General features: G+C 45.0%; 1 protein-coding gene across 1 annotated transcript in view; it reads right to left on the bottom strand.

The window, feature by feature from the left end:
* Nucleotides 1-4,492: 4,492 nt before the first annotated feature.
* LOC119352449 overlaps nt 4,493-14,883 on the bottom strand; it is a 33,010-nt gene continuing 22,619 nt past the window's right edge. The window contains exons 2-3 of the mRNA XM_037619082.1: nt 5,329-5,677; nt 4,493-5,025 (exon numbers count right to left, since the gene is read on the bottom strand). Coding sequence (XP_037474979.1) covers nt 4,684-5,025; nt 5,329-5,677 — 691 coding nt within the window. The 3' untranslated portion in view covers nt 4,493-4,683. The remainder of the gene's footprint in view (nt 5,026-5,328; nt 5,678-14,883) is intronic.

Raw genomic sequence — 14,883 nt, 5'->3', positions numbered from 1 at the left:
GGGTTCGCGACCTGGGCCCATTACAGGAGCACCCCTCCAGTCCGTGCCCCACGGGCACCGCGACACAAACAAAGGGCCTGGGTCGGTCGCCCCCCACGGCCGGGGCCGGGGATTATCCACGCGCGGGCACGTAGCCGGAAGGTACGATAACGAAAGAAAAACGATAATTAACAGCAATAACCCAAACACGCCCCCGCGGGGCTCCACACTACTGTCTTTGTTATGCAGGAAAAAGGAGAAGCAAGGGGGGATGAACTGGAAGGGCGCGCGCCGGTCCGTACTTATAGCTGGCGAGGGCCAACCAACGGCCCCCACGATCACAGGTAATTATGACCCGCTTTGCATGCAGGGACTTTTCCAATCCGTGCAGTTGCCGAGGCGCCATGGGGAAGTGGAGGCGCCCACGTCCAATCAACCGCCATGTGGCGCCCAAGGCCGCAGGCTGTTAGGGCCCGCGGCGCTTCGCTCTTGCCCTTCCGCCTCCTCGCAGGGTCAAGTCCGGGCGCGCCTTGGGCCCGGGGGCTACTGTCGGCGTTCTGGAAACGGGGGTCCCCAGACTTGCCTGTCTGCGGCCTGCGGCGTGGCTCAAAAGGGGGCCCAGCGCGGCCCATCTTCACCAACACAAACCCAAGACCCTCGCGAGGGGCCAAGCCTCGCGGGGCGGACGACGCGGAGCTTCCTCAGGCACGGCCTCGTCAGGCTGGCTCACGAGGAGGCGGAGAGATCAAGGCGGGGTACCTCACGAGGTGCCCGTGACGCAAGCCATGACGACCAAGGGCACCAGGCGGGTGCCAGCCCGCGCAGTGTCCTCCCTTCCTCTTTGGCGCAAAGGGGGCAAGCGCAGTTGCGGAGTACTGAGGCGTCAGGCAAAGGTTGCCATTTCGGTGCAACGAGACCAAGACCAGGAGAACTACGAGACGGAGGTCACCGTGGAGCCCAAGACGGCGTCATCACCAGAGCTTTGCGCAGGCGAAGACTACTTTTGTCAGGATAGCTGATACTAGCTATCCCCCTGCAAATTAGCCCACCATTGTTGGCTCCCTCCCCGCTCGATATTTGGGAAGAGGACCAGGGCCTCTATAAATAGGACCAGCCACCCACAGAGCAAGGGGGTTCGGAGGAGAGAAAAAGAAAGGATCAGAGAAAGAGAGAAGTGTGACTGAACTCCTCCCCGCGGTTCATCGCCCCAGCCAAGAACAGACCCTCGCGAGGCTGTTCTTCCTTGTATTGTTCGTCATCATTAGCCCAAAAGGCAATCCACCACACCACACACTGGAGTAGGGTATTACACTACAACGGTGGCCCAAACCAGTATAAACCCTGTGTCTTTTGTGTTGTTCTTTCCACAGTTTAGATCTTAGCGAGGCGGAGGGGTGCAGGTAGGTAGGAGGCAAAATCTCCGCGCGCACCCCAGTGTTCGAACCTCAAGGGTCAGCCGAAACCCGAAATCTGACAGATTGGATCGATCCGATCTGGGAGGATCCCGAGGTGGATGCAGGAGTGTGGCAGCGACAAGTGAGGGAAAGATGGGACAACTCGCCTAAAATATAGGGTTGGACCGAATATATATATATATATATATATATATATAGCCAATGGATTTTTGGTAGGGGCTAGCTCGTCCCTCCGATCGAAATCGGACGTTCGAGAAAAAAATAGGTAGGGAGTCCAAAAAGAAAAACGAAGATGTTTTGTAGATATTTGGGGATGATCCGAACACAATGGTAGGGACAGTCCGAGTCGGGTACGGGACAACTTTCAGACGCACGCGCGAGGAGGGCCGCGGGCTGACGAGAGAGGTTAGGTTTGACCTGGCGATAGATAGTGAACTTTGTAGACGGTCTAGAGAGGAAAGAGAGGAAACGACTGACAACAGTTTTCGGAGACCAAAAACGTCCGACGATTTGACCGACTATATTGTCGCTGTAGTTATCTGTTGGGCTATCAAACGAACTCCGAATGCGATGAAACTTGGTAGGCGGCCTATCTACACTATAATAAGACCACACGCCAATTTTCAACCCATTCCAAAAACATTTTCCGACCACTTATAAAATAATATTTCGGACGTGCCGTGGGCGTGTACAAGTGTGACTGGGCTCAGAACGGACAACGGACGAAACTGGGAACCCGAACGAATTCAAATTTTGAAAACATGATGATGCAATGCGGATGATGACATGACAAGATGCGACACGCAAGCAAAAGACAAGGCAACAACAGCGAACAACTGGGAGACACCTGGCGCAACGGTCTCGAGGCGTCACAACGCCCAAGAAGGCAAAACTTTTTTTCCATGTACTACAACACAAGTGAGATCGGGCACGATCCATATCATGCTCCACGTGAGACTAAACACCATGACAAAGTGTGATGGATGCAAAAAGGGCGTGATTGGACGGCATCCGAGAGCATGGCAAACACCACACCAAAGTGCAATGGATGCAATCAGGGTAGGACCGGACTGTGCTGGAGAGCATCATGATGGACAAAGTACATCCAGAAGTTCGCTCCATAGATATAGGGCTGCTTTTTGCGAGAGATCCAGGAAGCAAAATCTGCCCGACAAACAGACCACCTACAATATAGAAATCTGCCGATGCCGTGATGAAACAAACAATGCGACACAAATCAGCCAAAACTGTGACAGAACATGTCTCAACGCCAGCCAAACCTTCTGAGTTGCCGCCATGATGAAACAAACGATGCAACGCAAATCAGCCAAAACTATGACAGATGTCACGATGCCAGGCAAACCTTCTGAGTTGCTGCCTCTGCTGAATAATCAAGGTTCATAAATATTATTTAGTGAATTCACTTAATGAGGATAAAATCTATGAGATATTATCAATTGACAAACAATTTTCAAACGGTTTTGCAGCCAAAGCACCATGGCGTGTAAGAATCTTAGTGCCTTAACAATGATAGGACAAACGACACTCAAGTGAAAGTACGAGAATATATATTCAATCAATCCTCCGACTGATGAGCGTATGAGCTTCGATGGATGAAAATCTTTATATATTTACTCCCCCCGTTTCTAAGTATAATCCCTTTAGATATTTCAATACGGACTACATACGGATGTATATAGACATATTTTAGAGTGTAGATTCACTCCTTTTGCTCCGTATGTAGAAGATATTAGAATATCTAGAAGGTATTATATTTAGGAACAGAGGGAGTATATATTTACATGCTGATTGTTCTATTGTTTTGAACCACAAGTGCTAATATATTGTAAATGTTTGACAGGGCCAAGCAATGCATTTTACTGTGACCCTAAAAGATCATGATACTATAAATGTGGAGGAGGTTGATACACAATTGTTGATCAAAGATAAAAGATAATTATGTTTATGCATTTACAATTTTAAAGTTGTGAAAGCAACAAAGTATCACCATTCGACCAATGAAATACAAAGGTAAGGATCATCAGAATGTTTTCCTGATTACTACTTCGAGTTTGCTTCCAAGGAAACTGTACAAGAACATGCCGGGAAAGATAAGCAATGCTCAGGTTTACCTATACTATATAGTTCCAAATAAGACTCAAATAACTAATCTTTCTAGCTATGGAGTAATTAATCACCAGTTTTACACATGCCGTTTTGGACTACTCGCCCAAATGAAGCATGTGGAATCAAGACGATAGGTCTGCACAAAAAATAGAAGAATAAAAATAAAAATGCTGATTTGGCATATTGGTGATGTGGAAGGCTGCATGTTGAGAGAATTGGGTGTATGGGAGATGAACTATTTAGGCGACGTTGACAGAGTAAGTGTATAATAACAAAGACTTTAATTTGACTTCCATCATTGCATTAACATTATCTTTTCCAGCTTAAACTCTTCATGAGTGATAAACTCAGAGTTACACTATGGGGAAATTCTACTTATCTTTTGAATGAGGATGTAGTCGACAGCCAAACTATCCTTATTGTGACATCCACAATGGTGGAGTTTAGCAGTAAGTCCAATAAAGTCACAACATCTTCTGTTACTTTTTAAAAAGTTTTTCATGGTTAAATAGGATATTGCCCAAAGTCAACCACTGCTGCAAGTATATACAGATCTAGATATATCTGCAACTCACAAACTTCTTAGCAGGTATGGAACACTATCTTTTATTATTTATGAACTAATGAAGCATGACTCATTTTTATTAACCAATGTAAACTAATAGTTATACTTGACTAACTCCATATATGGAGACACTCAGCAGAAGAAACTTCGCCAAAAATGACCGAGATAGATAGAAAAGTATGCAAGGTACACCAGAAGAACAAATGTTTTAACGAACTTACTGGAATGGCGCATGGAAACCAAGCAAATCAGGTAAGGCATCAGACTTCTTCTAAGATATGATATCACCACTTTTCGAGAACAACAAGACTCTAAGACCTGTACGAACAATTGAGTTATATCAGTTATAACCTATGTTTTTAAGGCGGTAAGGCGAGGCGAGGCGCTGGGGGGGCGCCTCACCGCCTAAGCGCTAAAGCATAAGGCGAGGCGACGCCTTAGACACGTGCATATATAATATATGGCAGCCAATTAGGAGATTTAACAACTAGCATTAACTTAATAAATTGTACATACATATATAATAGATGGCCACCAATTAGGAGATTTAACAACTAACATTAACATATAAACTGTTACCAAAGCATAGGCCTCAAATCATCTTGTGTATATGACAGAACGGCGCCTTTGAAGTTCAGCTTCATCCTCCTCATCAATATATCGCTCCATAGCTTTAAACTTTCTAGTGTTTAAGGAATTGTGCATCTCTATCCTAATCTCCATGGATGCCTCGGGACACTTATCCGCATCACTGGAACCCCCAGAAAAGTGCTGCTTTAGCCTTCTCACTCCACCATGGACTATCTTGCCACACAATGTACACTGGAGTAAATCTTTCCTCTCTAAATCTGGCCAGAACCCATACTTCCAGGCTGGATCATCTGATGTAGCTCTTCTCCTAGGATCATTGGCTAGATCCATCAGAGCAGGTACACCTGGCTACTGTCAAAGAAAAAGAGAGAAGAGCCAAATCACTAGAGCAGCCAGATCAAGCATGGGGAAGGAGAGAAGCAGTGGTGGGGCTGCTGCCTTGTGGGTGGAGAAGCAGATCTGGGAAGAAACAGATGCAGATGAGGAGCGGGCAAGCACATCTAGCTACACTGCTGTGCATAAGAGAGGCAGCACCTAACAGTTAGTAGAGGAGCTGTGCATAGCAGAGCAGGCAAGCATGGCAAGCTACACTGCTGGATGGAAGAAAGAGGAGAGGGGGAAAGGGGGGAGAAGAGAGGGCTGAATTCATACCTTGATGTGGTGCTGATCTGCTGGAAGAGGGTTGCGCCAGAGGAGGATGGGGAGGAGCTGCAGCCAGAGAGGAGGGGGAGGAACTGTGGCCGGAGGGAGGAGGCTGGCGGCTGCCGCAGATCTGAGGAGGAAGCCTCCGTCAATGGTCCAGAGAGGAGACAGGAGAGACCTCTCGCGTCGATTCACTCTCTCTTTCCCCTTCTCATAACTGGTCGCACCTGAACCAATGTTTCCCGCGCCTGTGTTCCCGCCCAGGTCAGTTTTCCCGCCTGCAATCTCTGTTTCCCTGCCTGACAAGCTAAGGCGTCCGATTTGGTCTGAGGCGTGCAAGGCGGCGCTAAGGCGGACGCTTCAGACGCCTTACAGCCTAAGGCGGACGCCTTACACGACTGTCTAAGGCAAGGCCGACGCCCTGAGCCTGGAGGGCGCCCTGACGCCTAGGCGTCGCCTAAGCGACGCCTTACGGACGCCTTAAAAACAGAGGTTATAACCTTATGGAGCCATATTCGACTTAGTAATGTGTCTGAACTTCTTCAGATTGCTAACTTTAATTTTTTGCGTAACTTACTCAGGATTTTGCATCCGTGCCAATATCTACAATAGATATGTTACAAAAATATATTTGATGTTGGTATATGCCATGTGGTGATAGTTTTTTGCACAAAATATAATTGTATCGTAGGCTTAGTATTCAACTCCAAATTAGTGGTTGTACAACTACTACAAGCTTCAATTTCTTTAATGAGGGTGATAAAAGAATCTTAATACATTTGTCTTGAACTTGATGAACTCATTGGATGTGAAATCTGAAGAAGCGCGGAAGATTATATCTTAATTGTTGAAAGTAAGTAGGAAGACATACTATTTGTATTTACTTATATAGAGTAGGAGTACTTGGCATCCATTAATATAAGGAAGACTTATTAGATAACAGTGGTATATTTATTTATTTTCGAAAGCGGAGGCCAAAGGCCTCAATCAATTAATCAAGCAGAAGAGAATTGCCAAGTTAATCAGCAGAAAACTAGGCCAAAACTGTGATAACAGTAGTAACATAAGCACTATTAGACGCATGCCACATTGTATTTATTTAAATACATTGGGACATGCACTTTCATGAGTTTTATGTTCCTCGTAACAGTTCACCTCTCCCACGGTTTTTTCAGGTCAACAGAACCATGAGGAAAGCTAGCTCCCACATATAGCCAGCACATGTGAAAAATCCATTGCATGAACCCATATTTCAGTTAGTACATGTAAGCCGTCTTTCTTGGACTTAATACACATATAAGTAATATAACTTGCTAATATATGGTAACAAGAAATAAAAATACCTGTAGACAATCAGCCGCTATGGAGGAAGTAGGAATGATTCAAATCCGTAGCACCTTACATAGCTGGAAGCCGACAACACCAACAATGAGGAAGCCCATAGCTCGCCTCCACATGCAGACTCTCTATAGAAGCAAAGAGACTAATCACAAATGCATATTACTACATTCTAAAACTGCTTTCATTTGTATATATGATTATATGGTAATAATCACAAACAAGACTTACAATATTGGAATTATACATAGTAGATGGATATAGTGAGTATGTTTGTGCTATATGAAGTTTCATATAATAATTATGGAAGTGTTGAAGAGACAATAATCAAAATCTAGGTAGAATGCCAACAGAACAATTTCCTAGAAAAATACAAAGCAAGGAGGTGCTGCCCGGTAAGTTGTGTCACCGGCAGCAAGGAGGTGCTGCCCGGTAAGTTGTGTCACCGGCAGCAAGGTGGTGATGGCCATGTGTGGATGCCATCGCCATAAGAAGTTCCATGTCCGAGTCTTCAATAAGGTGTGTCATCGTCGACAACATGGAGATGAGTCACCGGCGAGTTGCGGCACCGGTGGCAAACATGCGGCAGCGAGCGTGCCACGTACGGCGGTGCGCTCGTGGTGAAGGCGCACGAGGTGCGGCTCTCGCTGAAGCTCGCGGCGACGGCGGCAATCGGTGTGACAAGATGGCATTGGCGGCCATCTCGGTGTTGCACCGACGACATTAACGACCACGTGCTTCAAGAGAGAAATAAGCTAACAAGATTAGAGAAGTGAATGTTAGAACTAATCTTGTTATTGATGAGTCATGCATGTAGTTGAGATGTGACACTAAAAGCTGCGGCTGTGTACCAACGTAGAGACGTGATCACGTTTGCATGGAAAGCTAGTAGTGTTGGTTAGTGCGTGCAGGATTAGCCAAGTCGTGGAGTTTGTTAGTGGCCTAGAGAAAAGGTCTTAGTGGTTGTTGAGTCCTGAGTGCATGGCCAGAATTTGTGGCCGTTGGAGGTTGCGCAAGTGCTGGTTGTGGGCATGCATGTAGCTAGGAATTAGTTAGTGGGCAGGTCATGATGTTGGTGGCTAGCGTCGTGCGCACATGAGTCTCTTGTACTGCTATATAAGTCAAGAAAAGGAATGAGAAATGAGGCTGAGAGGGCAGTGGCAAAATGTAGCCTTCGTGGTAGCCAAGGGAGAGTCACTTGGCAAAGCTATGTGTTCTTCCCTGATATATGCGTGCGTGTGTGTGTGTGTATGAGTTTATGAGTTTTTCCCACCGTGTGCGTTCGTGTGTTCTTGAGAGAAGAACAAAGCAACAGAGAAGAGAGAGTTGAGTTGTGTGAGATAGACGAAGAAGAAGAGCGGCGCTGCAACGCGAGGATGCGGCGCCAACAGGGACATCCATAGCAAGTCAAGTAACTATAATCTTTATTGTATAACTAATCCTTACAAGAAAACAAAATGTACGAGGTTATCTCCTAAATTATAATTTAGCAGAACAAGAGTATATCATCCATAACTCTTTATTAATTTAAGTGTCAAATATGTAAAAGCAACTTACAAAGTACATATATACTGCCAGGCAAGAGGAGAATGCAGAGAGTATTGGGAGAGTAGTAAGAGATTCATAGCCTCACATTCTGCTCCGCTCAGACGACGACAGAGAAAATGGTCATCCAGCCCGACGACACATATCTCACTCCTGGTGCCATGAGTAGGAGAGCAGAAAACTGAGGAAGCTAACAAGTAGTTATCGCTCATATTCTCCTGTGGACTCCTTGGTGGCCGGTCTGCCTCACCAAATCCAAACCGGCAAGATGCGACCTCGCCGGTGGGCGGCGCAAGATGGGCGGCTTGAACGCCCGTCCCCTCCTCGCTCAGAGCTGGCCTAGCATCTCCTCGAAAGCTTCGGTGCAGGGCATGCCACCGATTTGGTATACAGCCAAACTTCCAAGACTACCACGATAGAGCATAGAAAGGGAAAGGGGATCTATTTTCCCTTTTAGAACAGAAGATGTAGAGACGGGAAGCAAGTTGACCAATTAGCCTCCATTTCCAAATGAAGTTGACTAATTAACCCATTGTGACTTGTGGGGAGCGACCGAAAACAAATACTCTGGAGTATAGTATTTTGTAAAAGAAAATACTTACAACAATAGGTCGTTGGTCTATTATATTAGTGGACAATTTGATATCAGCCTGATAGAGCATATAATGGAGCCAGGAATAAGATATAAATGATTTTTCCAATATAAACATATATTAATATAATTTGGTTGTGCATTTGGGTACACAACGGTGATGACAAGTGTTCATGAAATACGATTTGTTTTTGAAAAATCGTAACAAACATTAATCCACGGTTACATTTTATTTTAGAAGCAAAATAGTAGGGGTTGTCGTCATGGTACGATAAAATATGAGCCTAATTTTGAGTGCATGCTAATTAAACCCAGACGATGGGCAAGTATTTGGTCGCCATGTGATACAAATTTTAAGTCCCCTTGGTCCGGCTTACTTTATCATCAATAATTACATTGCCATAGATGATAAAGTGAAATAGGACCATTACGATCAAAAATAACGAACTCTAATGATTGTGATGTGGGTAAATGTTTTGGCAAAAAAGAAATTGCAAGCAACAAACCATTTAGATACGTATTAAGACATTTTGGTTGTGCTCGAGAATATAATTCATATTAAAACAACATGTGTGTATGAATTTGATGTAATCACAATATACCGGACAATAAACACAAGCACAATGTTCGTAAAAAACATAAGAACAATATACCAACCAGGACAACGAAGGACGCGATGTGTAAGTATGAAAGATAAAGATCTAACATGAAAGACCATCATTTTAAACACCAAGATGACGACCCAAATAATAAAATTTTCTTTATTTTTGTTGTTGCTACTCACCATCAACCCAATAATATTTATCAAAATATCTCGACCAGCATACAATCGAGTGTCAATGTGTTGTGTATTTGAATTACATTGTAAGATAGTTAATTGTGTAATCAGATATATTTAGGAAGGAAATATAACACATAATAATCTAGCCACGCAAATGCGCGGGTGACCCTTCTAGTTTGATGTATAAAGTAAGTAATGCAAGGCACCATATGCATGATATTACCAACATCAGCATGCCAAGTTAGAGTGAAGACCTTAGGAGGTAAATAGGAGTGGTCTTCTCCTTCCGAATCCCCCTCAGAATAGTTATCTTCCTCTTGATTACAATCCGAAATGGGTGGAGGGGGGCTGCCTTTGCACCCACCATGGAGCGACGTCTGCATGAAATTTTATTGCCACGCAAGGCTTGTCTCTTTTGCTCTACATGTTCAGTTCCATTGTGTACAATAACTGACATGCATATGAGTAAAACATAGTGAGATTATGTAAGGAGGGCATGCACAAATCCAGAGTGATGGTAGCAAACTATGGATATACCCAAAACCAATGATAGTAGGCAGATAATAGCTTTAGTTAAAAATACAAATAATTGCTCCTTTAATGTTTGTTTGCACCCAACATGAAACTCATAGTAGACACTCGAGATTAACCAGATAGTAGACAGATAGTACTGATTGCTGCCCCAATATGAACCCCACAACCATTTAAGAACTCAAGTTTCAACATTAGTTTGGACCTGACTCGGAGTCTAATAGGTGAACACGACGATAAAGTAGCATGTCATCATATTAAGTGATGGATAACGTAAGCAGACATGAAAGAGTGCGACCTCTCTTGCGGACCCGTGTACTCCTCAAGGTCATCTGCTCAGTTGATGATGGTAATGCAGTTGTCGTGGCTGCCGGTGGCGGGGAAGAAGATCTGAGGCGGCGAAAGACAGTCTGGAGAGCGGATCCCTGCTGTGGTGAACCCCTCCGTCGTTGAAGCAGTTGAGCTGGGGTGGAACACAGCGCAGCAGGAGTTGGACAAACCACACAAGGTTTTCTTTAACACATATCTGTAACAGAAGTAATTGTGTAAGGGCTTGTTTGAATTCGAGGATTCTAACAATGCAGGGATAGGAAATATACAGGAATGCACGAGCAAAACAAAGAATTTAAAAAACACATGATTTCTGCCAATCTGGGTGTTTGGTTTACAAGAATTGGAAGATCACAAGATGCAAAGAAGCATGGTGATATTAAGTCAAACCACAAGAAAATGTACGGTTATAATGCTATGATGCTAGTATCTCTTAGTCTTGTGCTTCATGAATAGGAATTTGAAAAGGAGGACAAGTGGATATTAAAATTTCTACTGTTTTTTTTTCAAGGAGACACTAAAGGAACAATCCTACAATTTTCCTCTGCTCCATTCCTTTGAACCAAATGCATGAATAGTAGTACCATAGGAAACTTTCCAATTACTATGTTTTCCCTTCACTTTTCCTTTCAAGCACTGGCGATTCTAGTAGGCAGGCTTGAGCAAGGGAAAGCCTACACTCAAAAAATGTTTTTGTGCTACTTCTACTACTTTGGACCCATGCCACTGCCCTACTAGCTCAACTCCCAGTCCCATCGACAAATGCACAGCTCAAACACGTAGAGATAAATAATGATGGCGTTGAAGAGAGTCCATCACGGATAGCTAAGTTGCCTGGTACCTCAGTACTTATCATATAGTAGGATAAAATAATCGTTTTTCACATTACTATGTGTGCTCAGTGGACAATATATATACCATGTAGAGTAAAAAGAGATTCAACAAGTGTACAACCTCTTTGGCGAAGCCATGTCGGTCTTAGCGTGACTGGGTTGGTTGGTGAGGATGCTCCAGCTGACTTGGCTGTCGGAGGAGGGGAAGAAGATCTTAGGCATCTGGAGATGGAGCCCGGGGTACTGCTCTGCTGTGATGGAGGGTTTCATCATTGGAGCACTCCGTGAGTTGTACGACGCCGAGGCTGACGCAGGACAAGAGAGACAACGTTAACCTGAGTGGAATTCTAATAGCATCTCCAATAGATGACGTAAAATACATAACCACACAAGTTCTAGATGTAAAATACATCAGCCGCTCATCTCCGAACTTAACTGTCGAAAGTGAATTTAACTTTCAAAATTGAATTTTGCTGTCAAAACTGAATTTTACTGTAAACTTAACACACTAGTAGCAGAAAAGCAGTAGCAGCAGCAGCGCCCGGAGCAGCAACGCGTGCGAGAGCCGGGGCAGCTGGTCATGTAGCAGCATCAGGGTGAGGCTACACGTCAGTCACTGACTTTTTCATCTCTCGTCAATCGATTTTGCAGCCATTGGATACGAAATCAAGGGCCTGCAGTTCATCTTCAACCTCCCCCCCTGAGCCGCCGGCCACCACTGGCCAAACCGCCGCCCCCGCCGCCCTCGGCCGGCAGTGCACCGCCCCACCCGCCCCGAAACCACTCCCCACCGCTGATCCGCCGCCGCCCCAGCCATCACTCTAGGCCCCCCGTGCCGAGTTTTTTCTCCGACAATCCCCACACCACCGCCCCACCACCGCTGGCGACCACTGCCCCACCCTGAACCCTAAGATAGATAGTGGGGTACCTCTCCGGCGAGTCCCCCTCCCCACTGTGTCTGGTTCTTCCTTAACTCCGGCGAGCCCTCCACCCCCTGAAAATCGACTAACCCAGAAGTCGATTCAGTCGACTGAAGTGTAGCTAAATCGGAGCAACATCGCAAGCAAGAGCAAGAGCGAGAGCAGCAGCGCGAGCAAGAGCAAGAGCAAGAGCAAGAGCAGACCAGGTAGGGGACCAAGAGTAAGAGCAGAGCAGCAGCGCGAGTGAAAGCTAAAGCAGCAGCAACTTCTACTGATGTGGACGTCGCCGCCGTGGAGGAAGTGGCCGACGATGCCGCTATGGATGGAGCCGCGCCATGTTGGTTCGGGACCGAGCGCCGGCAGCACCATGAGATCGAATCAAGAAGAAAATGTGGCGATTAGTGTACAACCACTTTGGTGGCGCCAATTAGGCCTCAGCTTCATTCGAGAAAACGGTGATGATGCTTCTTTTCCAGTGGTGCAGGTGAAGACAACAGTGTAGGAATGGAGGTGGCGTGAAAGATGAGGGGAACGTCAGGGAAGCTCCTTGGAGGTGGTGGACGGGGTGGCTGAACCGGCGAGACGACGAGATCGACGACGGATCCTCATCCGGTATGGTGGATGAGGGACGTCGAGGTGTTGCGGTGGACGACGTCGTCGGGGAAGAGGCTCCGGCTGGGTGGCGGATGGAGGAGGGTGTGGGCTTCGCGGGATTTCGCGGCCTCGGTGCATGAATGGGTGGGCGGATGAGATGGGAGTGGGGAACCATGGCTTAGGGACATGCTTGTCTGAAATGTGGGGTAAGTTACAAAAGTACCCCCACCGATTTGAGCTAGGCGGTTCTTTTGGTTCAGGGGTATTACGGGCATGTCACGTGTTAGGATATCGCAGGAGGTGGAGTTTTCACACGCGTTGTAATTTTGGGATAACAAGGCGCGGGTTGAGATGGAGGTAGTTTTCGGAGCACAACGAGACAAAGATATATCTTAAATATTTCAGTGTAACAAGGTGTGGGTTGAAGAGGCGGGAGTTTCACGACACGATAGACATAGATGCTAACTTGAAATTTCGACATAACAAGGCGCGACTTGAAATTTCAGGAGAACAAGCTTAACATGTACCAAAGAAAAGACAATTCGCACCTCATCACTAGAGAGAGCCATGTCCCGTTTTACTATATTACTAGAAATGCATTCAAATATAACAACAACAAAACTAAAAAAATCGGGACAACAAACATAACGGGTACAGTACCAAAACAATTGGCACTTCCCTCAACATAACGCCTAGCATATGGACTAAATTTGAGTATAATTTCCCTATTTGAATGGGATTGTACTCGGGTTAGTTATACAACCATCTAAATATTATCTTCACAACACATGATATGAATATAGGAGAAGTAAATTCCTATATAAATACGAACTACATGTACATACGATCTCAAATTCAAATATATGTATCCATTTTATGTTGAATTCAAATCATAGTACATGTATGCTCTAGCTAGATGTTCGGAATCTAAACCATGTATGATACTATGTACAATGTGTTTAACACGCACAACACACAAGCAAACACCATTTAGACTAGTAAGGTACACGTGCATTGCATGCATGAGATTTGGCAACCAAATTATGAATAAATACCACATTATATCATGTAAGCTTTGAGTCATATATGCATGAAGTAGATTTTCATTTAAATCTTATAGTTCATTTCATTCAAAATCATATAGTTTTTATAAGAAAGCTAATCTATTTTAAGATTCATGGAATTGTGCGCTGTAAAGCATAAAGTAAAAACAAATAATGGCAAATCATGTAGAAAAACGTTTGGGCAATTCTGATATGGAAGATTCAAGAACAAAGAAGAAGTGCTTGTGTTTTGAGGTTTGTGCATTATGCTTAAGTTCAACCATGGAGTCTTCTAGATTGTACATGTGGCAAAATATGGTGGAATCTAGATGATATCCAATGGCCAATAGTGCTCGAATTTGCCATCTCTGCACCATCGGATTGGCTTCATCCAACGACCATCTTTCAAAGTTAAAGTTACAGTGGTGCGTGTCGGTCCTAAACAAACGGTTTTAACCCCTTTCCACGATGGCATTTGGAACCGTCGCCAAGTGAGTGTGGGCGATAAGGGGGTCCTTCCCACACCACCCATAAATCATCGGGGATATGGAGCACTGATCTAGAGGCCTTTCAAAATGTAATCGTGTGCGATGCAGCACACACTAAATTCTTTCGCACGTGTGGTATCGGTGATTAAGCGTTTCTAAGGACACAGTGAAACCATACGGTTTGTCGTAACGAACCGTTTGGGAAACAGTATGTAGGGCACAGAGGCCAACATATGAACTGTGTGCGATTTGTGCCCCATCACACACGAGTTTTCTGTGTAAGCCGCCTTCCATGCTAGATTCCATCGCACATGTTTTCCAATAATTACCGTCTGCGATAATGTTCTATCACAAACGGTTTGGGAGTCCCTTCGCACACATTCAAGTGCTGGATACCGTTTCTGATTTGTTAGGTATCACCAACGGTTGCCGCAAGAGTGACGTGTGCTTTTCGTTTGGGATCCCACACGTTTCCTGAAAAAATTACGATTGGTATTGTATTTTGCATTGGGCATGGCTTACTCCCAGTTCTCGTGTGCGATAACGCGATATCACAAACGGTTCCGGAG

This window comes from Triticum dicoccoides, chromosome 1A, assembly GCF_002162155.2.
Source record: "Triticum dicoccoides isolate Atlit2015 ecotype Zavitan chromosome 1A, WEW_v2.0, whole genome shotgun sequence".
NCBI classification, from domain to species: domain Eukaryota; kingdom Viridiplantae; phylum Streptophyta; class Magnoliopsida; order Poales; family Poaceae; genus Triticum; species Triticum dicoccoides.
The sequence above is the reverse complement of the archived record's forward strand: the minus strand, read 5'-3'. Positions and strand labels throughout refer to the sequence as shown.